Source organism: Aphelocoma coerulescens, chromosome 2, assembly GCF_041296385.1.
Source record: "Aphelocoma coerulescens isolate FSJ_1873_10779 chromosome 2, UR_Acoe_1.0, whole genome shotgun sequence".
NCBI lineage: Eukaryota > Metazoa > Chordata > Aves > Passeriformes > Corvidae > Aphelocoma > Aphelocoma coerulescens.
In genome coordinates, this window is record NC_091015.1 from 128,610,648 (window position 1) to 128,637,022 (window position 26,375).

The following is a 26,375-nucleotide window of genomic DNA, read 5'->3' on the forward strand; positions in this document are numbered from 1 at the left end:
TGTCCTGTAGCAGCTGAACATTAACAGTTCAGTACTGGCCAGTACTTCACTACAAGCTTCATTTTATTTTAAGACTAAAAAAAAAAACAAAAAAACAACCAAAAAAAACCAAAACCGAAAACCTCAAGATAATGTAACTTTATCTTTCAAACCATTTCCTGTAGGCAACCAAAGAGCTCTGGGAAGTAAGAGGGAACAGAGAAAGAACAGTCGCTCAGGGAATAGGAGGTTATAGTTAGTGTTACATAAAGTTGCCAAAGTTGCTAGACAGGCTGCCAAGGTGTAGCACTAGGTAGTTTGAAATGGTATTATGGAAATTTTCCAGTATTAGCCTTTTCTGATGATTTTTTAACTTCTGTTTGAATTGCTTTTCCTAAAACAATTTGTACATAGCAGCTTTCTTATTCAAGGCATCAACACTCAGTGTTTCATATAACTACACCAAAATATTTTTTAATAGCTGGAATAGTTTATGTGGGAGTAGAAAAATATTTTAGAAATTCTACCTTGCAGGGATTATAGGCCTTCAGAACTACTAAAGCCAGATAACCCTGTATTTAACAGAAACAGTTCAAAACATGAGAAAAGCAGCGGCTGAAGTGCGACAGCCTTGTTAAATAGTTGTCAGAGTGGTAACTGATCACAGACCAGCCCGAAACTCCTAATGACCGGGCAGGAGGAGTCACAGCAGAGAAGGGCTGAGCTCCGTGTCACACGGGAAGGCTGCACCACCTACTGTCTCCCCAGGGAGGGTGAGGTTCTCCCTTTGAACTTGGTCCCCTTCCACTATGAGAAACACCATCACAGGGAGTGATCAATCCAATTTACTTACAGATTCTCCAGCAAGCCTCCAGCAATTACAGGCATTGTACTTTCACAGTAGTTAAAAAAACCCTCACCCCCACTGACTGAAAGGGCTCTAAGAAAACTGTTTCAAATTTTATCATGCTCCAGTCTTCCAACCTTAAGCTACTAGATAAAAGCTAAGTAATATAAAATCAAGGATATGATTCTTTCAACTCAAGATCATCCTATATCAATCACTATCATTATTTGAGCTCTAATTTTATGATCTTTCCTTATCTTGGTTTTGCTGATTTATAAAATGAAGTGTCAGAGCTGAATTTAGCAATGGAAAATTTTATTAAATAGATTTTTCAAAGTTTAATGCATATTCCTAGTGGAAATTCAAATTATATTAAAACAAATTTGTTTACAAAGCCAAGTTAGCTGGAAAATAGCAAGGAGCTGGATAAGATCTCATTTCATTGCCTTCTTTAGCAGTTTGCTTAGTTTCATCCCAAGAAGGGAGTCAGGTCAGAACCAGAATATTAACTGGAGAACCATGCTATTTTAACTACTTGGGATTAATTTTACAAGCCATCTGATTTCTAGGAATCAGCAATTAAATAAAATAATTTAAAAACATAATGAACAGCAGATGAGGGACATCCCAGTTTGCATGAACCACACATTTATCTGTACAGAAGAACATGACAGCAGTTACTCCAGAATTAAAATATATGTATTTCTCAAATCACATCCCTATATCAACATTAAAAGCACATGTCTAGACCTAAACCTTAATAGCTCTAAATTCAACCCAGATTCAATTTGAAAAGTTTTGTATTAAACATTTTTTTGTCAGTCAACGTGACAGTGAAGATGGCATCTAAGAGTGAGAGCTACCAACAGTTTAAGACTGATAAAGAAGCCCAGTAATTGCACACCTTGATTTATCAAATGCTATTCCTTTGCTTTATGAGGCAACAGTACTTGTTTTCTTGAATAGGGTGAAGCCCCTTCATACTTCCCCCAGCCTTTACCAAGAGGTGTACTAGCAGTGGATGCTACTGTGGATTTCAGGTTAGCCAGCAAACCTCTCCTGGGTTTCTGCTGTTTTGACTCCTCTACAAAGAAATGCTTCTTCCGTTCTTCAAGCTCTTTTTGCAGGGAAGACACTGTTTCTTCAAGCTCAAGAACACGTTTAGCCCAGTTCTGAAGACTACTCATTTCTTGATCCTATGAGGATAAGGCTGTGTTAAGTATGTGAACACTGCATGGTCTTTCTCATGCAGTTAATTTTCTGGTTCACATTATTTTACTAAATCCATTAATACCCTTGTTATTACTGTGTCATATGGCTATTCAGTACCCATTTCCTCTAAATGACATCAAAGTAATTAAAAACCCAGCAAACTAGAGGGCCATAAAATCTAGTTAGAGACCAAGTCTGACTAAGAGACTGATGTTAAAATGCTTAGCCCCACTATGCAAAGAAGAGATGATGTTCTAGGAACCAGATAAAGGTGGCTTTCCTGCCTTGCAATTTCTGAAAGCAAAACTGGTCAAAATCAAAACTCTTACATTGTAAGTCTGCTAACCAGGACTGAATAAATGCTTTGAGTGGGCAAAACACAGTGTTAAATATGCTCTCTAATCTCTGTGATTAACAAAATCACTTTCCTATTAAGAATGGATAGGAAGGTAACTTCCAATTAAGAAACTCAAGTCAATTTTCAGTCTCAGATTTAAAGTAAAAATATGCAGAAAGTAATGTAATGTTCAAAGAAAGACATCACTAAGCAGTTATTATACCTGCCTTGCTTCATTTGCAGATTACAAGTGAGGTATAGATTCAAGGTATCAAGAGTTCCAAAGTTTCATTCATTTTTATATAGAAATCTGGTTGATATCTGAGGTCAGATGCTGTAGACTTTACGAAGTCCCTGCTTTTGAATGAAAGATGCCTATTTCTGTATTAACCAGTTCACCTGCCTATTATCTCATCCACTTTGGCCACCTCTGGCAGGACTGTCAGGATAGCATATTAAAGCCATAGATCCTTGGGCCTTGTTGCAGCAACACTTGTGCACTGACACCTTGCTTGCCTCAGCAACATGCCTCATGATGAGTTCTAAGTAGCCTTTTCTTTGCTTGACAATAATTCATGACATCTTTAGATTAGCAGGCTTTGGCAGCACAGTTACCCTATTGACAGAGTCTATCACTTAAGTTGAAAAATGAGTTTTGTCTTACAAGATTCAAAGTCAAGTAGTGAAACACGAGGGCTCTGAGCTCATAATTCAGGAAGTTAAACAAAAAATGCTGACATCGAAACAAATTGCTAATTTAAACAGCATTTTTACATCTAAAAAGATGCAGAAGCAGCCAGTACAACTATAGATACAAGCCATATAAAGTTGCTTTTAAATCATTGACAAACCTTGAGCATGATTGTGTGCTTCAGTTGACTGTTTTCTTCTGCCATTTTTCTGTAGCCTTCATTAGCTTCTAGCAGGGTTTCATTTAGTTTCTGTATTTTAAACTTCAGAGATTTTATAAGCTGAAAATAAAGACCATACACATGGAAGTTCAAAACAGCATGTTTTACATTAATTTTGTTGATGACTACAACAGTGCAAACTGCAAGATCAAAACAAGAAAGTCTGCTTCTCTCAACCTCCTATGTCCCAGGTCATCATTTCAGGTGATAAAATACAGCTGAAGCATTCAAAGGTTGTTGTGTTGAAGCTACTATGATTTACAGATCTGTCAATCAGCAAACAGTGGCACAGACTAAGCTGCATCTGCAACAGCCTGCTCCATTTCAGTAAGAGTAATTAAAAGAACACTTTTGTCTCATTAACACTATTCATATAAAGAATTGGAGCATAGTTACCACAGGAGACCTCACCTTTCTGATGGGAATATTAATAGATTGAGCCCCAAGAGGCAAAAGAAACTCTGAAGCAGAAAAATTGATGGTATCATTAATTTATTTCTGCAAAGTTGCTAAAAAAACTCACACCCTTTGCCCATGTTTAATGGCTGAATGGGAAGAAAAAAAGTGGTGAATTACTCATCACACATGCACTGATCTTTGAGGCAAAGCAGCAGAAAGGCTGGAACCAGCTGGTTTAAAACCTTCTCACCTCAGTATTGCCAGGTATCAATCTCATCATTAGCCCCACAAAACAATCAATAACTGTATACCCAGAACAAGCATAAAAGCCAAACTTCCACCAAAATTTGAAAGTGACATAGGAAAATGATGTAGGGCTCTCAAAAACAGGAGTGGAAAACAAATGCTAGGGTCATAACACGAGACATTAAACTTGTTAAGGAAAAGCAAGTTATTTTTTGAGTATTCTTTCTCAATAGAAAAGGATTTAAGTTCACTTTCCATTCACATGGTTTATTACAACCAGCTGAAACTATTTCTCCAATCCCTACTCTTATTTGATATTAGAGAAAGAAGCAAGACTTGTCTCTGCCCCTTCTCCCCATCCTCTTTAAACATGGGAAACTAGCTGTAGCCTTACAAGAAGATCACTCAAGGAACAGAATAAAAATGCATACTTAAAAATTAATGTTTTCCATAACACAGCCTGAAGCTCATAATTCCCACCTCTATATGCTATTCAGAACACCAAGGTCTTGTTTAAAGAACAGAGACATTCACCTTTACTTGAATTTAGGGTGAAAGTGGAGTTCAGTACTTCCAGGAAGGACTGCTTTAAAGCACTGTTTTGATTTTAGATCTAAACTTACCAGATTCTGTAAATGTTCCCCTGTTCAGAAGCAGGCAGCATGTCAGGAAGGAAAGCACTGAGGTCATGGCAGCAATATTTACAATAAACTCCAACATAAGACTAAACATACTTCCAACTTGCACCACATTTACCAGGACTTGTTACAGTAGCAGATGGCTTCACAGACTAGAATAATGCCAGAACAGCCTCTAGCAAAAGTATCCACAACTTAGCAAGGGCTTTTTTTTTTATAAACTCAATGCCCACTTGCAGGAATCTTCAAGCTTTTGTCTACAATGCAGCAATGCAGATCTTTAAGCCTTGAACTATGACAGTTTACAATCATTATTCCCAGATTTGTTAAATATTAAGAAACAGCTACCTCTTCCTTCTCTTCACATTGTTTCTGCAATCCTTCATTGGCTCTCTTCATTGTCCTGTCCATAAGATCTACAGGCAAAAGAAAAGTTTGCTTGTTTATATACATTCCCAGAAGTAAATTAAACTTTGAATACTCAGGTTACATTCCTACCTTGTTCCATGTTATTTTCAGTAGTAGGAATATCTGAGTTCAGACTTCCCAGAGCCAACAGCCTCCCTGACTGTTCATCAAGTTGCCTTTCCAATTGCAGTATTTTCCTCTCTCTATCCTGAAAAAAAAAAAAAAAGAGCACGTGGTAGAATTTGTCTGCATTTCTGCTTGATTTGGTGCATTACTGCACATCCTTCAATTACACCACACACATGCAATTTTAAATTATTTCACAGGTTATGGTTAGGAAAGCACAGTAAGGGATAACGCTCAGGTCACAAGACCTTCTAGGAGGAAGTTTATTTACACAGGAGTCAACTCTTCCAGTCTGAGGATTTCCAAACTGTATTAAAAGTAACCATATGGCAGAAAGGAAACTTTAGTACGTCTGTGCCAAACACTGTTGTCAGTTAGCTTGCTAAATAAGGAAGAACATACTTCATGGAGCTACATTTTCATCTCAAACTCTTTTGCAGTATCTGTCAGATTGCTGGGGCAGTATTTCAGAGTGAGAAACCAAACAAGTGGCACCATCAAGAAAAATTATTCATCTAATTCTGGTTCTTTGAAGCTGCCCACTCGGATTCATGCGCTGTGCTCTCCTTTGTCAGCTAACACTTTTACATCTCAGGGATTTCATTAGTTTCTTTTCTGACTTGCTACCAAAAGCATCTTGCTCTTTGAATCTTCCCTTATGCAGCCTCTTGACCAGTATAAGAGCACTATTAAAACTCTTTTCCTCCATGCTAACATGGGATATAGGTAGGATTTAACTGAACACAACAACAGCCTCTAAGTGGGGAAAAGAGTCAAGTGTAAAGCAGCTGGAAAAACACAGCTCATTACATAATCTGGTGTTGCTTGTCAGCACCCGAATGGAGAGCTGTAAAAGCAGAAACATTCATATACCACAATCTACAAGAGAAACCCACTTCTCTCATGTCTTGAAAGGAACCTGCCTATCATCCATGGAGTGTGATGTCTTATCAGTTCCATAACAGGAAAGTGCAGTGAGAAAGCTCCAGTGGTGGACACCACAGCTGTTCTCTTCTTCCACTACAAACCTGCTGAAAACAAGACCCACAGGTCTCATCTGTTGCTTGGATGCACTAAACCATCGAGGTAGAGGTTAGAAAACTGAGTTGCTCACAGCTAACCTGGCTGAGTTTCAAAAGGAGCAACATACTGATGCCAACTGTGAGCAGTTCTATGTTTAAGTACATTCAGAAGATTCAGTTCTCTCCTGCATAAAGTTTGATTTCTCATCAGTTTCTTATCCCACAATCCTCCCACCACCTCCAGACCAGAGATCAGTTATCATTAAAATAGCTATCCTGTAACAAATTCCCCATCACCTTTTCAGAGTAGCATTTGTCTCTACATCCTATGATCCCAAAGATCTCCAGAAAGCCAGACTCCTAGCTAGTATACATCATTCCTCTGTGTGTTCCAATCATTGCACCACAAAGATAAAGATGACTTGGATTTAACTGAACTCTGCCCTCAAAGATCATGAGGTTTAGGTATGCACTACAGGTAGTACCAGAGGGAAGACATCTGTATGCTTATGGTTAGCACTGAACACAGAGCAGCAAGGCTGAACTGCTAGTTATTTTCCTTTTTTACTGCTACATTCAAAATCCCAGAGTGATTCTGTTAAGGGAAAGCAAAATTTACAGTTAAGAGGCTAGAACATGTTTTTAGTGTCAGTCAAGTCATACCTCAACTTTCTCTTGTTCAGCTAGAAATTCTTCTATGGGAACATAATGGTCTTCAACTTGTTCCATTGCACACATATATGCATGTTTCTTAATGGCCTCTTTATACATTTCAAATTTGCTCTCCAGTTTTTCTTCATAACTGTCTTTCATATCTTCCAAGCGGTTGCTGAAGAGAATGTGTTAGTTATAGATGATGCATTTGCATTCCAGCTATTACATTTGGCTACATGTATTCAACTGTCAATGTTAAAGTTATTTCTCTGATCAGAAATAGTGAAATGAAGAGACAAAGAAGTACTTTTTCCTTTTTAATCTCAATGATCCTGCAGACTTCCATCAAAGGATAACTTCTACTTGGCATATACCAAAAAAAGTTCTGTAGAAGAACACATACTTAACACCTGTCAAACAAATATTTTATAAGAAAATCCACCAACATATAGCAATAGAAATGACCACACCCATTTAGATGTTATGTTTGGAGCATATTTCCTGGGGGCATCTTTCACTTTGGGTTTTGGTTTGGTTTTTTTTTTGTTTGTTTGTTTTCCATTTAAGATAAATGCCAAATTCATTTTCATAGAATCATAAAATGGCCTGGGTTGGGAAAGACCTTAGAGGTCATCTAATTCTAACCTACCTGCCATGGGCAGGGACACTTTCCACTAGGCCTTTCCAACATGTCCTTTAAACACTTCCAGGGATGGAGCATCCACAACTTCTCTGGGCAACCCATTCCAGTGCCTCAGCACACTCACAGGAAAGAATTTTTTTATAACATCCAATCTAAACCAACTCTCAGTTTGAATCCACTCCCCCTTGTCCTGTCACTACATACTCTTGTGAGAAGTCCCTCTCCATTTATTATTTCAATCCATTATACATTACTCCTGTCACAATTTAAAAACATGCCCCATCAGTGATGCAGAACATCACCTCAATAGAGAAAAAGCATCAATGCTATTTCATGTGTTTGGCCAAAGGCAACCAAACAATTTTAAAGCCAGTACAGGTGTTAAACCAGAGGGTGCTCAGCTGGCAACTTGGTGCTAATTTTTGTTAATGATTCAAACAGCAGGAAACTGATTTAAAGAAGAGTTAAGAGGAAGTGAACTCAGCTTGAGGAATCTGGACACACTTGAAAAAATTCCCAAACTATTAACATCAGTGCAGGGCGCCACAGCAATTTATAAGACAGTAAACTAACAGTGGTTCCTCAGTCATGCAGAGGAGCTCAAAAGAGATATGATTCAAACTATCTTAAGCACATGCATGCATATTAACGTGACAGAGTGTATGTTTGGAAGAATCATCAGTCTCAGTGGGGTACCTGTAACAATCCTCCCCATCTGCTAAGTAGTAACAACAAGCCAGGACAAGTTCCAGTAATTACAAATTAAACAGAGGAAAGTTCAACAGAAAGCAGCATTACTTTTTCATTTTAAATGGGAAGAGGCTGATCTGTACAAGTTTAATGTTCTTTCTTCCCTTTCCCTCAGACGTTTTGAAACTGTCCAGCCCTAACTTCTCTAAATAACGTGAGTAGGTATGTTCTGAATACACCCATATATGTATATACATACACATGTATGCATTAATACATGTGGAATCCTTTCAGTCTCAAAGCAGACTGCAATATGACTTGCCTCCAGGCTTCCTCTGTTTCCAACAGCTGTCGAAACATTGCTTCTGCCATCTCTTTACGTATCTTCACCTCCAGAAGGAGCTTACTTTGCCTTTCCACAACTAACTTCTCCTTTAAGTTCTCTGCAGCTTTCAAGAGGTCCTAAATTGAACACATTTCAGTTCAAAAAGCAAGACTGAAGCACACATTGACACGCATCTCAAACAAAATATTCATACAGGTAGCCATCCACAGAGGGTAGTTTTACAAGCCTATGTTTTTTGGGGGTCTGCACCAAAGGTTGAGTATTTTCAAACATGAATTTCTACTATAAATACACCCTACATCCATCTTGATGGTCTCCGCTATCAAAAAGTTTACTACTGTTTTGGCATTTAAATGTTAGTTTGTATAGCATAACAACATAAAGCCTACTTGATTTTTACAGTTTATTGCTATTAGAGTGTATATCTTTGTTTTTAAAATGTTGTATCTTAACTTGTTACTGCTGTTTCCAAAAAAAAAGGCACAAAAAAGGGAATTATGTAATTTTAAAGATATATACTGCTTCCGTAGTCTTCTTGTTGAGCAATCAGTTGAATTCCAAATTTAGCACTTGACCTAACTAGAAAGCCACAGGCATCCTTCCACAACTACACTGAACTAGGCCACTTTAAGTCTAGTCAGTCTGACACTGAACAGAAACTTAAACTTCCCATTTCATGCAGCTTCCAGCACATCTCTTATGCTAAAACAATATTAGAACTAATAGCAATTGCTTTCTTGGGTACAGTTCTAAGTAGATCTGTATCTACCTCATGACTCAGAATGGTGATGTCCACTTCCTCTTCTGCGGAGGTTTCAGTACTGTCAGGAAAGTCATCTACAGATGTGTTAGCATCAAAGTGCATGATAGGTTTGCCATCACCTCCAGCTAGCTTTGGTGGAAAATAGACAAAATTTTTGGGCAGGATTGTCTGGATAACCTGGAAAATCCAGAGCAGATTTACCAATGCTGTCAATATTGCAGGTATCAGAATACCAGGAAGAAGTGACATGAATACGTTGTATTTATACAATATTTCATTATTACACGTCTACTAACAAAAGCTTACATGTCTCTTAGCAGAAAAAAAAAATCAATATAACAATTCTTATATGAATATTCTTATATTCTTCAGTACTCTAAAAAGAGTGAAAATGGAAATATTATCTGCTAGCAAACTTAGTGTCCTTGTCTAGACAGGTGGTTTCTCTTCCCCTAAAGTATAAGGGTTTTGGTGTAGTTTTCTGCAAAGTTAATCAAAAGCAGAAAATCCTTAAAATATTTGCTCCTTCCTGAAATACCGTGACCAGGATTCAGCAATCCATGCTCTTTACATAAAGATTTTTAGTAACTATGTCATAGGACAACTTATCAGAGAAGTTTGTCTCCACAGTACACACTTACAGCAAAAGTCACACCTGAAGAGAATTAAAAGTCTTCCTCTCTGAGATCATACTAGACATGCTATTACAGATTTGTAACATGTCAGAACAAATTTGTGGTTCCAGAGTAAAAAATTACTGTATTTCTGCCATGAAACACAGCACAGCTCACCATCCCACTCCCTGCAAGAAGCAGCTTCAGGAAACCTGAATGAAGTTAAGGTCAAACCCTGAATTTAATGGGAGACTGAGACAGGGAGCAGAATGAGGCCCCCATAATCCAGGAGGAAATGGTCATTGACCTGCTACAGCACTTAAACACACACAGGTCTATAGGGCTGGATGGGATCTACCCAAGGGTACTGAAGGAGCTGGAGGAAGAGCTTGCCAAGACACTTTTTAATTATTAATTACTTGCATTTAGCCAAATAGGAACAATGCAGTTGGAAAAGATCTCATTTAGAATACAAAATAAGACAATACTCCTTTAACTACCACCAACTGTCCAAGAAGTACTAAACAACTCATCTTGTGCAACAGATACTTAACTGCACCCAGGCTAAGTAATTCATCAAAAGCTTGAATTGAAATCCTGCATTTGCTCAGATATATGGTATAAAATCAGTCATATCTGAAAGTGCCCTGACTATGTTTTACACAGAACATCAACAGTGTAGAACAGAACAGCCAGACACCTGCAGTTGTCTTAACTTGTTACTGTAAATAGGTTTGAAGATGGGAAAGACTACTAGAAGCCTTTTAGAGAGAGGCCACATGCAGAAAATTAATATGATAAATCAAGAATCCAAATCACACTCAAATTCATACAACCTGATCATTTCACAAATCAATGGTAACAAAAAAAAAAAAGCACAATAGCAGAGACAGTAGATACACTCATACACTCTCACCTGTCTGGCTATAGCTGAAAACTTCATTACATGCAGTGTTTCATCATATGTAGAAGCATGCTGATTGATGTTTACAATCATACAAGCTTTGCCTTTCCCACAAAAAAATGGCTGAAACAGACGAGTCAATTTACTCTCTCTGAATGGAATATAACTTGGCTTCATCCTCAAGGAGAAAAAAAAAAAAAAATTGTGAAATTGTGGGGTGTTGTAGCTTACCTTAATTCTGTTTCTGTCTTTCAGGAAAGAGATCTAGTATGATGCTCATATTTAAGCCTAAGTTATTTCACATCAAAGAGCAAAGACTTCATAAGCTCTCCAACAAACCGAATTATTTTAAAGTAAAAGTAGTATAGAGTCTGCATCACAGTTCCCTAGTGTTCCAGAGTGGAGCAAGCCAAAAGCTAAGTACAGGTCATCAGCTGCCTCATGAATCTGTCTGTATAATTTGCAGGTGGAAGGGAAGAAGACAAAAAGGGAGCTCTGTACACAGAGTGTATTGTTCATACACATACACTAAAAAAATTTTGGTAGTTTCCTGTAAATTGCCTTTTTTTGCTCTCCACAAACACCAGTTTGGGAGAAAAAGTTCTTCATTATAGTGACATCTATAATAAAGAAGACTTCAAAGACTTTGTAGATTGCCATTTTTCTCTGTGCAAACTGCTTGCAGAAACATAAAGGAATACTTAGGATTTCCACCTAAAACTTGGCATGTTGTAAATAACTTGTCACTTACTTTGGATTTTGATTTTGCTTCAGTGCTGCAATGCATTTTCCAAGGATGTGAAGAGAATTATTAATATTTCCTGCTTCTTTTAGTCTGTCTCCAAAGACGTGTGTTTTATTACACCTCTCTGATCCAGCCAAGTCACAGAAAGACAACCTGCATGAAAGTTATCCAGAACACACACATGAACTTGTTTCTAAACAGTATGAAAAATCAAGTCTTTTTATTTCTTAGTGTGTCTGGAGCACAAATGAGTGGGTTGCTTCAGCCTACCTAGATCACAGAATAAGCTGTACTTCAGTGCTGAGCTTTTGTCCAGAAGGCACTACACAGAGTATTCAGGATAACAGCATCAACCTATCTATCTCCCCATTGCATATAAAGATCCTTGAACAGGATTGCTGCTCCTAAGATACTCAGCACATTCAGAGTAGTCTGCTTATAGCATCCATCTGAAACTTTGTGGGCATTCTTACACAAAGAAATCAGTTCAGGAACCCAAACTCTGTTGCAATCCTAAAGTAAGTACTTCCAGACAAGATGAGGTAAATTTGTGGAACAGTTCTGCATGATAAGACTACAGTACAGGAGCACTTTGACAGTCACCTCCACCAGTTCCAGTGCTGAGAGAACTGCAGGATGGCAGGGGGCTTCAGTGCACTGTTTTGAACACAGGACCATTTGTTCACTACTGTCAAGAATAGGCCTGAACTCCTTCCCAGCTCACCTTAGAGCTCTTTGCCTGGCTGTAGCAATTCTGTGCTACTAAACTCAGACCACTGAATTGGTCCTCATGGCAAAATATGTTACAATCAGGAGATCATCCTGGATAATCAAGGAATTTAATAAATTTTAATTTATATTAGGAAAGCTGTTGAAATACAGGATACTCTGGAAGTTGGATAATTTATGTGACCAAACCATTACTCACTTATACATAAATTTATTTAAATAAAATTATTTGTAAGACCATAAACTTTCGTACAGCTGAAGTAGATCTTATACAAATTAAGGCACATATTTCAAATGTGTGAAAGCCTTATGTTCTTCATCCTTTCCAGCACAAGATGAAAAGCTTTTTTCTTCCTTAAGCAACATACAAACTCTGTCACTCACATGACAGCTGCTGCAAGCTTTGCCAGGGGGATACACTATGACAGGGAACAGCAAAATAGTATGGATGCATTTATTTTCTCAAGTTATCTTTCTTAAGAGTAGTTATCACTGTAACATCTGACATTAAAAGGTGTTATCTCACAGTGAGGTATGTTTATTACCATCTCTGCTCAGCAGAGACAAGAGAGAAATCAGTAGGAGCAAGGACTGAACTAAAACATTCTGTTACAGGTTGTCTGTATTTTTCTGTATCAAGCTAACTTAATCAGAAGAAAAAATATATACCATCCAAAAAGAGCTATCTAAATGGCTTCAGGCCAGAAGATTAGGCTGCTTCCTCTAAACCATGAAAGAAGAGAGACTCAAGTGTAAGGACTTAACACCGCTCTCACAGGGTGCACTTACATTAGGATTTTATATTAATGGAGAACAGTTTTTAGGCAAATTGCTTGATGATCCCCTCTGACTGTACATTGGACCATGGAGCAGTCTCAGAACATGTCACAGCATTCTTTTGGGATGATAGATTTTAATTTGCATTCTAGGAGCACACCAAATGTGTTGTCACAAACATTCAAACCATAAAGTCTGGTCTGGTCCCAGACTAGAAAGATACACTGGCACAGTTTGCACCTTGGGCCCTCAGCACCAACTGCTGCACTCCAGCCGTAGAGATCACCCTCTATCTGCCAGACACTCGAATTCTGCTTACCAGGACATGGAGTCTGGTGCTGCACAGTCTTACTCTGCCACCACCTCCCCATCAGGTGAGACAATGCACATTTCCCTCAGTTTATACACTACTGTCAGAGTTGCTCCAGCAAAACCTTACAGTAAGAAACAGGAAAACACTTCTGTGCTTGTCCCCACTGAGCTTCCAGTCAGTTTATGTGCTCAGTGGAGTTCTGATTTCCTTCTCAACTCTCAGAGAATTTGGTTATTATTAGAAAGTTCACCAGTTTGGCATGCTTACACCTTATTAATTTTTCCAAAATATTTACATTCTGGTAATCATGTGAAGCATTCACTTACTCTGATACTCCAAGAACACATGGCTGATGCTCATCAGTTAGCTTGAGTAGCCTGATGGAAAATATACTGTGACTGGAATGGAAAGAAGTCCTTTTTAATAAGAAGTTATGAAAATTAAGCAGTCACTGAAGCAAAGTAAAATTTGTATGCTACAGAAAGCTCAGTTCTGAAGAAAGGACAACAATTAATTCGCTAGTTACCTTAATACATTAGTTACTTTTGCAATGCACTCATTCAGTAGCAAAAAACAGCAATAGAAGCTGCATTTTATGACTTCCTATTTCTTTCCATACAGGAAAAGGAAAAATATCACATGAAGCCTACAAACTGTCTAGGAGAAAAAAACCAAGCCAGTTCACTAAAGTCTACTGAGTACTCATGTAGCTACTTCATACAGAAACCTTAGGCAGTATCTGGACTCAGTAAGCCTGAAGAATTAACTTAGAAACAAACAGTGGGGGAAAGGGAATAAGTTCAGGTTTTACAGTCCTGTAACTTTGCCTATTTCAATATGCACAGTTACTTATTAAGTTTTAATATAATTCTGTTTTCCAGAAAGGCTGACTTTTAACACTTGAAAATCTGGTTTAGAAACAAGCTACAAAGGCAGTGGACATGCTGCCTGAAACCAAAGAGAAAAGTCTCAGAACCAGAAGTGCCCAGTTTATCTGATACATCAGGCAGCACAGCACACAAACTTCTCTAGTACATGCCTAAAGCAGTGGGCATTCTAGGTATAAAACTCTGTAAGAAGAGCATGAAATTTAACAGCAGATGTCTTTAGCTAACACAGAACAACATAGCTCCTTCTTTTTAGAGGAAAAAGCAGGCTTAGTAACACTATGATTGTATTAGCTAAAAATAAAACATGGCCCTTCCACACTTAAAGGACAAATTACCAAGAGGTCATTAAAATCAAGAAAGGAGGCATTTTCAATAGAAATTATACAACCTTCTCTATTTCCTCTCACCGATTAAGAGCTGGATTCTCCCTGATCCCTGTTCAGAGCCAGGTAAGAAGCTAGGAGTTTAATTCTTAAGATACCAAGGAACCTCAGCTTGAACACAGCAATCTAAAAGCACCTAGAAAATCTAGCAGCACTGCAAGACACCACATGACTTGCTCCTTCCTATATCCCCTAGTGACAAGCTCCAGGTTTCCAAGAATTACTGCCAGTTATGAAAAGCTAGCCAGCTTTTCCCTCAATATCCTCATACAGCCATTCTCACTCAGCACCACTAGCATTTGCCAAGATGCATAGCTCTGTTGGCAATCAAAAATGAATGTAATTTGATCTTTTTGGTTGTCCAAAGACACCGAATAGCAACCTGAGTCCAGCTACTATTACTCATAATCTCTCCTAGTTTTCTTTCAGAGAATCTCATAACAAAACCAGAATAATCAAGGGAAGTATTAAACTATTATTGAAGAGTGATTCATATCACACATATTCTAAAGTCCCCTCCCTTCCCCTCAAGAGGGACAGAGTATGCTTATAATGAGATGAACAAACCTTCTACTTGATTGCTCATTCATTCTAGTACAAGCAAAGCTTCGGTTCTTGTTTCCTATTTTTAGTAGTCTGCAGCCTTCTTCAGTGCTCTGAACGTTAATCCACTTCAAATCTGCAAAAAGAGATCTTTTACATACATTTCTGATCATCAGAGAAATCCTGTGAAACTGCCCAGGTCATAAAACAGTATTATTACCTTTAATGTAACAATTTCCTCCTTGATCCTCACAAATCCTTAAAACTCTGCGCCTTTGAGTTTTTGATGTAGATAATACATTTAATAGGTCATACACATATTCATTATAAATTTCACAAAAGGAAATCCACACAGATGCTTGTGTTCTTTGGTGCATATTAGTCCTAGGAACGTCAAGTGGAACAAAGTTCTTCTCTGCTAACCCAAAACAGAGAAAGAGTTCAAAGATCAAACAACTCATTGATAGATTTTTGAATTGGTATAAAGCATCTTCTAAAAGGACCTATGGAACCTGCTGAAAGAAGGCTTAGGTACATTTGTGTTGTACAATTAGATACACATAGATAACTTTAGCTTTATCCAAAAATGTTCATACTTCTCAGCAGTCATCTGCTACTGGAATATGGCCAAGTTCTAAGCTGATGGCCTTGCTTTATCACAAACTTCCACCAGTTTATACATTATATTTGCAGAACTAAGTCTCCATCTTCCCCCCAAAAGAAGGGAAACTACCAAAATATTTTTACATAGTTTCCATTTTTCCAGAGAAAAGGGACAAGAATTTGGTCAAAACCTATATATATATTTACTTTGCAGGATAGTATAGGGATTTTTTTTTCATCCACTGGTAGTTACCCACTTCTTTTTCTAAATTCCCCACACAAAAGTTTTCCACTTTACCAAGGGAGTTAGAAGGGTGATTGTCTGAAGTACAGTGAGAGGACTCCAACTTCACATCACAGAAATTTGTTGTAGTATTTGAGATGCTCTCTGTCTCCTTGAGAAAATAAGAGACCATCATATCCACATGAACAGACAATGAGAAAAGCAGAAGTTAAAAATTACAGCAATTCCAGTACTTAAGACTTAAATATTGAAGTAGCATCAACTGTTAGGCCACCTAACTGGCTGAAAGTTAAATTTTCTGAATTACACTGAACTATAATCAATAAAAGCTCTTTCCATCACATGAATTATTGCTCTCTGCTACTCCTAGGACCCTGTTTTGGTTGCTAGATGCTGCTAACACAGGAGACTTAACTTCACAGTCCTGGGAGAAGCAAGACTCTGTCAGACTGCAACACCACAGGATGCCTTTATAAGCTATTGAACAAATCAGAACAGTGCTTCAGTCATCCAAAAGAACAGGAGAAAAAGGTTCCTCTAGGAGCAACTGCCAAGGTGGTAGGACTTAAGTTATGACAAACCAACACTCTATGTTGCTTTAATTCAGACTAACTAAAAGGCCATTAAAAATAGACAACAGCATAGTTTCTTTAAATACACACATTTGCTGAATTTCTTTACACCAACAAAATTGTTTTAAACCTGCCAAGATTCACCAAAGCACAGCCTTTAAGTTACCTCTGGAAAAACTAGTGTAAAGAAGTAGCAACTCCCACTAGAGTCCAGCATCTTTACATACCACCTCTCTCTCCATATTTTATAGCCCCCTATAAATCAGGACATTCACCCTGGTTTCTTTCCTGAGAGAGGGTCATCCTACAGTAGAAGGGAAGTAGATCCAGAGAAGCAAACCTTAGCATTGCAGCTATTCAAGTGCAGCACTAACTTGATCAGGGATTGACTACTGATGCCAACACCACCCACTTGGTGTATCCAAACCAGAATTCTTACACAGACACACCACTTCTATTTGTAAGAATTGAGATCTTCAATTTTAGAAATAAGTAGCATAGAATAGAATTACAACAAAATCAAACAAGTGAGCATTTTGCAAAGGCTGCACTGTCTATATGATTGTGTTTCTTGAGTATTAGAAGTCTAACCACAGCACAGATCTTATTCGTTGTTTGTGAAGTGCTAAGCAGGGTATGGGACTGATACACATGGTATCTCATCTATGCACGTCAAAAATCGAGTGGAATTTAGAAAACCCATTACCACATTACTTGGGCACATGATAAGTTTTTGTAAAGGTATTGTGAAAAAACTGAGTGAATTAACTGTTGCTGTACTGTTCTTCAAATGAAATACTGAAAAGAGCATGAAGACTGCCTAAAAACAAGTGGGAACAGGAACTGACATTGTTTGCCAACAAAAGCAGCTGACATCTAAGAGAAAATACAAGAACAGGTGGGAATAGAAATGCAAGTAATGCATTTTTTAATCCAGTAAAAAGCCGTATTTAATCCCATGAAGAGAACCTGGAAATGGAAGGAAAGAGAGGGTATGAACCATGCTAAGCAAGAGCTGTTGCAGCAGTACTGCATACAGAACATAAACAGTAGAACATTAAGTACTGCAGTAAGTCAGAGCAGCTAAAACTGAGAGAATGAAAGCTCTTTCTGTAGGACATGTAAACTGAGCCTGGGAAAAGAGCCTACAGGAATCCATGTAAACTAAAGCCAAGCCCACCAAATCCTATCTGCTCTCAGATTACAGCTTGAGAGAGCATCCAAACAGTGATGCTATTCATTCACAAGCTATCAAGAAGCACAGCTTCAGAACTGGGGATAGTTGAGCTATCTCTATGGAAGCTATCTCTATGGACCGGAACAAGGTCCTGTCATGTAGTAGTTTCCTGATTCAATTTTACCTGTCCTTCCTGATGGTGGAGCATTGCTTTCTCTTCACTGCAGTGCATCATCATCTAGATCACCTTTTGCAACATTCAGTAACTAAGCTATTAGTAAGTCAGACTGTGATTTAACAGAAGGAAATATGTTTATAGACTTATCTTCAAAATAAGATGTTGACCTCCGGTTCCAGACCCTGGGCTCCTCCTTGTTCCTCTTTTCAAGGCTGTAGCTTCCATAAAATTTTTAAAGATATTTACCTACTCTCCTCCTAACCATCTCACCTTTTCTTTCAGACCCCCTCATCCTCTGCACATGCACATACACATGCTCAGAGACACTTTCAAAATAAATATATCATCTTTCAAATCTTTCAGATTTTTCATCTGAGATGTTTCCTCAAGAGTTAACCAGACTCAGACTAAACAAAGTCTTGAGTTGCAGTGTTTAAATTAAGCAACAGTATTTGGAGTGGAACTTTACATATGAATTTGAGTCACAGGATATTTTTGGGGGGTTAACCGGAGTACTTAAACAAAGTTACTATTAAATACCACAGAAAAAAGTAAACCCAAACATTATTTCTATACATCCCAGAATTCATTTAGAGTTGCTTTGAATGATAACCAGCTAAGCCTACTGCATTATGGGATTAAAAGCACAGAATCACAGTTCAGGGTAAAAATGTTCTGAACAAAAGGAATCTGACAACAAGCTGCAATTGGAATTAAAAGTATAAAATAGTCCCAAATACATGGATGCCCATTTTCTGGTGAGACAGTTTCTTGCCATGGAAACAGAAATTACTAGATAATAAGAACAGGAGGCTGCCACAGTAAAGACTTCTCTATTCTACCTGCAGTCTTCAGAGACCAGACTTAGACACGGACTATCCTCCACAGCAGAAAGGAATCCTTTTGGGACATTCATCTTGTGGCATCTCGCTTCACTTGCTGAATCAGAAAGTTTCTTTATGGAGTTACATAAATCAGAGGTTTATTAACTTTTTAATCTGCCTTAAGACTGTCTTCCACCAGAAGGGACTCTCCTTGCCTTCTTCACTGCCCTTGCTAAGACAGTGCCATCATCTCTCCTGAGCTAATACAAGCCTTTGAATGACTGCACCAAAGTCCAGCCTGGGAACCTGACCTACAAGAAGAACCAGGTTTTAGACAGGTCCTGTAGCTCTCTTTTTAAAGGATACTATCACCACAGCATCAGAACTGCTCCTCTAAAGAGGAGACAACTTCTCTCTAGAAATTGAGATTTGGCTTTGTGATGGTTTTTGGTTTGAACTGTGTGCTGCAGAAAGTTCTTCTAGTTTACCCTGAGCTCCAAAAACAGCCAATTTTCTTATTGTCCCAAGGTTCACCAAGTATGCACACCGTAGATTTATATATACATATTTATAAATAACCAAAAATGGAATAAAGATTTTTAAAACTTCCTTTCTTACAGAACAGCTTTATGAAGCATTTGGTCACTGACCTCTTTCAGTGTTGCAAGAATAGCAGTTTTTAAGGCTTCTTCTTGCTTCACTTGTTCATCTTCTAGTTTCTTAACATCATTGCTCAAATATGGTTTGAAGTTCATCTTCAGGTAATGTCTTCCTCTTATGTGGTTAAAAATCACATCAAGTGAGCGAGGTAAAATACCAAGATCTTTTGAAGTCCCTTAAAAATATTACAAACTTAAGTGTAGACATTCATGTAAGCTTCTCATTGGCTTTTGACTCAGTTTTTATATACATGCAAATATTTTATACCTTGGATAGTGAATGTCTTGCCTGCATTTGTAACTCCGTAAGTAAACACCAGTCCATTCACTCCATTAACATATGCTCTTACTATGTCTTTCATTGAGCCTTCAAAAAATTCACTCTGAGTAGTTTCTGGTCCAAAGACCTTGGATAAGGGGAAGAAAGAAAGAAAAAAAGAAGTGACAAATAGCAGAAAGAAGTTTAATAAGCAAAATATTAAGTACTGATTAGAAGTGACTAATTTTTCAGGGCAAGCTGGGTAGGAGATACCAGCTTAATTTCCTGTCTTGCCTGAACCCCTTCTGATTCAATGTTTTCTGCTGGGTTCTCACAGGATGCCTGCTTAATTCTGAGAGGCACTCAGGCTTGCACTCATTTTTGAATATTTTCCTACTCCTAAGATAAACTGCTCAGAATTCTACTGAGCACATGCTGTTCAGTGGATACTTTCAAGAGCTCTGCTGGTAATGTAGAACTCCCTCCTCACTCTGCACCAGTTACCCACAATTGATGAGAAAAATCACCATTACAATGGTCTAAATAACTCAATCCCTGGAACTGTTTATCTTTGGGTACTGTAAGAAGAGAACTTCTTGCACTAGGCAAAGTTAAGAAATTTACTTTCAGTATAGAAGGTTTAAGCAGTTAAGCTGCTATTCTTTCAAAAGGAAGTTACTAAATACATGCTTACATAAATTCCTACAAACATAAGGTTTCCTGTAACACTTGCCAGATAAAAGCACCTGCAGGAACAGCAGAACCACAGTAAGTCTGTGCCTACAAGGAGTTTCTGTAGCATCTAATCAAAGAAAACCACAGATCAGCCAAAGAAGCTTCCTTGTCTCATCTAATAGGCACCTCCATTGTAATACAGATTTCTTGACAGCTTATCAGTAATTAACAAGCAGTCTTTTTTTTTTTTTAAAGGCAAGTATCATCACATGTAATTAAAAAAAGAAAAATTGCATTGCATGACATAATACAAAATTCAGCTTTCATTACAGTGAAAAACAAAAATCTAAAAATTTGAAACAATTTGGCCTACCTGAGAAAAGGTGAAGCTATGCACAGCATGACCAATCCCTCTTTCACTGTTTTTCATTGCAGAAGACTCTTTGGGTGCATTAAGAATTACTGTCTGGGCATCTTCAATAGTTACACAACCCTTAAAAAACAAGGCAAGGTAAACCAAAACATGACACAAAATTATTCTGGAAAAAAGCTATCTGAACAAAACAAAAAATGAACACCCCCTCCAAAACTCTACTGTCTTCACCTATTTACCAGAGCTACAAGAAGTCCCACAATTTACATATATCATGTCAAGGCATGTCACCACAGAGATATTCACTTCACATGAAAGCCAGAGGACAGACAAAGTCAAGGCAATCCTCTGGGATGTTCTAAGAGGCAAAAACTTTTAGTAGCAGTCCTTCCAGCAATTTTTCCTTGGGAACACTAACTAAATCCTGGTATTTTGTGATTGTCACTTGCACAATCACTATGAAAACAAAATTATATAGAAAACTACTGCTTTTCCACATCAGTCATTTTCAGTGTGAAATAGACTATGAGCAGAACTAACAAAGATAAGTCTGAAGTGTTATCATTTGATTGATAAACAGTGTTACCAGTAATGAAAGAAACTGAATTAGTTTCAAGCAATTTGATCGCTATTTCTCAACTAAGTAAAGGTGAAATACCAAACACTCACTAGCTGGATAAACGTAGGGTGCAGTGTCAAAGGAAAATTTATTTTACACCAGACCAGCTACCAAAGATGAAAACTGAACTCCCAGTATAGCTTAACAGTGTCTTGATGCATCATCTGAAAGGATTGATTGTAACTAAATCTGACATTTATGTTCAGAAACCGGCCAGAATTTCTAAAACTAATAATCCATGTGTGGTGTGTACAGACTGTTCATATGAACATACTGTTCTTCCTAGAAGTCTCAATTAACAAGTCTGCTTATTAACTGATATAGAAGCTCTATGCCAGTAATTAACTGGTACAGACATCATAGCAGCCTACAGCTTGCTCACGAGGAAACAAGGGGCAGGCACTGATCTCTTCTCTCTGGTGACCAGTGGCAAGACAAAGGAATGGCCTGAAGTTGTGTCAGGGCAGGTTTAGGTTGGATATCAGGGAAAAGTTTCCTCACCCAGAGAATGGTTGTGCACTGAAACAGGCTTCCCAGGGAAATGGTGACAGCACCAAGCCTGACAGAGCTCAAGAAGCATTTGGACAATGCTCTCAGGAACACGTTGTGACTCTTGGGGCTGTCCTGTGCAGGGCCAGAAGCTGGACTTTGATGATCCTTGCAGGTCCCTTCCAACACAGCTTATTCTGTGTCTCTGAGAAGCTCTAAAGCTGCTTTCTGAATTTAGACCTATCACTTGCTCACTGTGCCAGGCTCTGAACCTATATAGTCTTTAACATTTCTCCCACACCACCACGACCAGGAATGCAGGTCAGATGTACCAAACCCTAGAGAACAACAGAATAATCCAGGATCTGCAGCATGTGCCATCAGCTGCCACCAGCCTCATAGAAGCCTGTGAATAGAGACCCAGAGCAGTCAGATCTGCAGAGATGGAAGCCAGCTGGTAACAATTCACTCCACTTGACTCCCCCAGCTACCCCTGCAGGTAAGTTGGCAGGAGCTGGACCATTTCTGGCACTGTACACATAATTTATATCCAAAAAACTCAACTTCCTGCTTTCCCACAGGTGACTCTGCAGAATCACTGGCAGGAGTACAGAATTTCATCCAGAGCTCCTAGGCTTTACTTCCATAAATCATTATCTCTGTAAGCAACAACTGAGCAGTTAATCAGTTGATTGTCTTTGTTTAAAGCATCAGCCTACAACTATAAGAAATAGGTCTTGGGTTCTACTTTTTCCTTTTTTTTTTTTTTTTTTTTTGTGCCACATATTTGGGACAAAGGTGCCTCCCTGAAAATTATGCATGGCAGGGAGGAAAAAAAAGACCTAAAAATTAAATTGATCTGTTTGATTTAATGATTAGGAAGTGAGGTTTACTTGATTGTTTTATGTGGGTTTCTTCCATTTGTTACCAAGCATTTTCTTCTTTGATTCAGGTGATAGTAAAGAAAGTAGAAAACACTAAAAACGTTGAAGATCTTTCAATCATTCTGGTTTTGTAGGCTGAGAAAAAACATATTATGCAGGTAATAGATTGGAAGTTCAACCATTTCAGCATGAACTACATGAAAACCTAAAAAAAATAGTACAAACTTCAATATTCGCTTTTTCCCTCCCTGCTTTTAAGAAATGTCTCACTCCAAAGGAATATGCTAAACAACTCACGAAACAATTTGATTTTGCAAATCAATTTACACTTGGAGCCAGCTCAGACTGTGGAATTTACCAAACTGGAAGCACTGTGGCAGTACACACTATTCAAGGAGAGCTGAATAAGCAAAAGCAGAGGGAAGTTGAGGAGGGGAAAAGAATTATCCAAGTGAAAGTGATACAAAGGTTCCAGCTCTGGTAGATCAAAAGAAAGAATGCATTTTTAAACAGCAATTTGCAAAAAGCAAATAGGAACTAATATTAAACCCTCCTTAGAGTTCTTGAAGCTGACTTCTCTTCAATCAGAGAGCCTGCAAAGACAAGGGCTGAGAGATATGGTACAGAGACCTTGTCCTCCAAAGACAGCTAAGGAATTCTTTGCATCAGTGATCACAATGAGGGGAAGGGGAGCACTTCTGCATGTTCGTACATCTGTGCATATAGAACACTAAAGCATCTGAATCTGACAGTGTGGAGATTCTGTACAAGATTTCTGACAGGCTCAGTAGAAAGTCAGCATGGTGAGGTAGGAGATTATTCAAGCAGTTAAAAAAACTCGAAGGTCAGATACTCAAATTACCCCTAGAATTGCATAATCTCTTCCATGGAACTCCTTTGTATCTTGAGCACTACAAAAAGTTGACACCAATTTCTAAATAACGTACCCGATGGAATTTTGAAGAGCTACAGGTGTGCATGTCTATACCACACAAATTATTAAAAATCGCGGGGGTGGGAAAAAAAAAACAAACCTCGCATCTCACCAGGTGCCCACCAGTTCCATGTGGGGGCAGTACAGGGCTTATGCAAAAGAAAGTTCTGCCTTAAAATACCGCGTGTTGTTCCGGGGGGAAAAAAAAAAGTTATTTCTTAATTCTACAACGAACCTGGGATTCATGGCTTTCAAGCTCTGCTATAGAAAAGGGCCTCACTCTCAAGAAGACTTTCAAAGGCTCATATACCTATTCATTAAAGAGAAAAAAGACACAAAACACAGTTATAATTGCCACTTTTTAAACAGAACAGCCTCAAATCATATCAGCATACATATCTGATACAGCGTTTCCTATTTTATATTAATGCCTCACTTTTTCACGTCAAGTTCAGACTCTAAGCTTTTATTTGCTTCTTTACCTTCTACTGTCCTTAAGTAACTCTTTTTTTGTGTATCCCCCCCCCCCCTTCCCACTGCCCTCCCCTTAGCATTCTCTCATGACAAAGCCAGTATTTTGATTTTAAAAGAGCACACTATCAGAGGCATAAACTGCACTGCTTCCACCTTCTGGTCTCCCTCTGTACTGAATTCAAGCTGTGTATTCTAACAGCTGCTACACAGTACTGCACTTCCATTTTGTATGGAGTATATTCAATTAACACTGATTGACACATTCTTAGCCTCAAGAGACCACTTCCTTACCACTATCCAGGCACCAGACCCTCATCTTCCTCACAGTAACAACCAGGCAACCGTTCTCAGTTGCTCAGGTGGCCTTTTCCATCCCCTAACCATTATACAACAGTCTCCCCACCCAGGTAAAGCAATAAGAGCAGGGAGCATTTTAGAGGGATCCCAGCACTCCTTCCTTTCTCAAGGACCTTCAGTCTTTACTTTGGCAATAATTCGTTCAGCAGATGGTTTTACTAGAGTTCTCCACAGTCCTGTCATGACCAGCATTAATCAGACAAAATGAAGCCACCCAAGGAAAAGCCTAAAATACCCCTCTAAAAAAGCAGAGATGGCTGTCTTCTGTTCAAGTACAGCAGAGCAGAAGATAGATTTTTTAATAGATTTTTATTTCCAAGCACCTAGCAAACTTTCAACACAGATCCAGAAGCTTTTTGAAGCTTATTAAAAAGAACAGTCCAGTCTCATTACATACAAAGTGCAGTTACCGAAGACCTTTACTTTTTTTCCTCAAAGCTTAGCACATCACATCGCATAGCACTGACCACCTATCTGCATTTGGTACTGGCTATGACCTGTGCATAAGCAGTGAGAAATAAGGAGAATCAAACACATCTCAGGGGCAGAGGAGTACAGCAGTTTTTTGTAAAGAAACATTTATCAGAATTAAAGCTTTGAAAAAAAAAACCCAACAAAAACCAACATCCAGCATCACCAGAAGACACCCTGTAAAACCAGTCCACACCTGCTGTTCCTCTGTATTAGGCAATAGTGTTGACTCCAAGGGTGAAGGTTTACCCTCTACATTCAGAAAAGAAACCGATTCCAACACATCACACACTTCTGTGGAAACGTAGTTTCTGCCCTCATTCGCCATCGTACTCTGCAAAGGGACTTGCAAGGAAGGGGGGGGGGGGGGGAAAAGCGCCCATCATTTTCTCAGAGAACAGACAGAAACACATACAGAGCAAAACAAAGATAGGGCCAGCTCGTATATAAACGAGCACTTCCGAAGAAGGCAGGGTTATCTAGAGACGTTCAGGAGTACGACCTTTAAAAAAAAAAAAAAAAAAACACCTGGCAGGTTATACTCGGAAACACACAAGGGAAAGCACGCTAACAGCCTCAGCTGAGCACTGCTCCCATCCACCGGGGAGCGCTGGCCGCAGCCTGCAGCCCCCTCCCCAGAGGGCTCAACGCTTGCAGGCACCCGGGGTAAGGACGGCACCCGGGGTAAGGACCACCCCCGTTCCCGAGGCCGCCGGGCCGGGCCGGGTCCCGCTCCCCTTCCCGGGAGCGCCCGGAGACCGCCACTACCTCGGCGCGCGCGGGAGCCCGCGAGCTGGGCCCGCGCAAGGGGGGCGTTTTGGGGAGGGAGGCGGGCGCTGATTGGCCAAGCGCGGGGGGAGGTGGACGCTGATTGGCAGAGCGCGGGGGGAGGCGAGCGCTGATTGGCCGAGCGCGGGGGAGCCGGTGGGGGGCGGGAGGGCACGCGCAGAGCTCCCTCCGCCCGGCAGGGGGCGCCGCCGCACAGCGTACGGCAGTGGAGCCGCCGGCTTGGGAGGGAGGAAGGGAGGGAGGGAGCGGGGGAACCGGGTTGGAGCGGGCTGGGCCGGGCCGGGCTCAGCCGAGTCGAGCCGAGCCGAGCCGAGCCGGGACGGGACGGGAGACGCAGGGTTTGCTTATCGTCCTTAATAAGGCACAGCGTTAAAGAATTTGTTTGAAAGGACAGCGGCAGCTCGGCGGCCAGAGAAAGACGGGTGTTCTGCCTGTCAGAGAGCCGCGCCGGAGGAGGGGCTGAGGAGGATGGGCGGGAGGGACGCGAGTACCTAAATGTTTCCATCCGAACGAGTTATATAAAGTTAGAGTGGGTGTTACGTAAGCGTTCCGACACTGCCGTGGTGTCGTCGTGAACGAAGTAGAAAAATAAATCGCAAAATGTGCGGGTCACGCGAAAGGCAGAAGTGGGCAGGGCAGGGACCGTGTGCCGCGGGGAAGGCGGGACGAGCCCCG

The 26,375-nt window shown here is 39.5% G+C and overlaps 1 protein-coding gene across 4 annotated transcripts; it reads right to left on the reverse strand.

Moving 5' to 3' along the window:
- Positions 1-809: 809 nt before the first annotated feature.
- Positions 810-25,690, reverse strand: LOC138105115 (kinesin-like protein KIF20A). 4 transcript variants are annotated; one of them, XM_069004768.1, is made up of 19 exons: positions 25,680-25,690; positions 25,108-25,256; positions 23,845-23,919; positions 20,684-20,803; positions 19,645-19,783; positions 19,368-19,552; positions 16,021-16,117; positions 15,340-15,534; positions 15,144-15,255; positions 13,630-13,701; positions 11,491-11,637; positions 10,752-10,917; positions 9,228-9,398; positions 8,435-8,574; positions 6,789-6,954; positions 5,068-5,185; positions 4,918-4,985; positions 3,227-3,346; positions 810-2,022 (listed from the first exon to the last, which is right to left on the reverse strand). In XM_069004768.1, exons 2-19 carry the CDS (start codon positions 25,237-25,239, stop codon positions 1,747-1,749), a joined length of 2,499 nt encoding a protein of 832 aa, XP_068860869.1. In that variant the 5' UTR covers positions 25,240-25,256; positions 25,680-25,690; the 3' UTR covers positions 810-1,746. The 4 variants fall into 4 exon arrangements, with proteins under 4 accessions (XP_068860869.1, XP_068860867.1, XP_068860868.1 ...); XM_069004766.1 differs by having other exon boundaries at positions 15,340-15,537; XM_069004767.1 differs by lacking the exon at positions 25,680-25,690 and adding an exon at positions 25,440-25,670 and having other exon boundaries at positions 15,340-15,537.
- Positions 25,691-26,375: the final 685 nt, after the last annotated feature.

Bases quoted from the DNA above. Each gene is read 5' to 3' on its own strand.
- LOC138105115 (XM_069004766.1), bottom strand. From the start codon at position 25,239: ATGGCGAATGAGGGCAGAAACTACGTTTCCACAGAAGTGTGTGATGTG. The intron at 11,638-13,629 runs GTAAGTGAATGC...ACTTTCATGCAG, and splicing joins TGTGTTCTTGGAGTATCAGA to GTTGTCTTTCTGTGACTTGG. The intron at 3,347-4,917 runs GTAGCTGTTTCT...CTTTATTTTCAG, and splicing joins AATGTGAAGAGAAGGAAGAG to CTTATAAAATCTCTGAAGTT.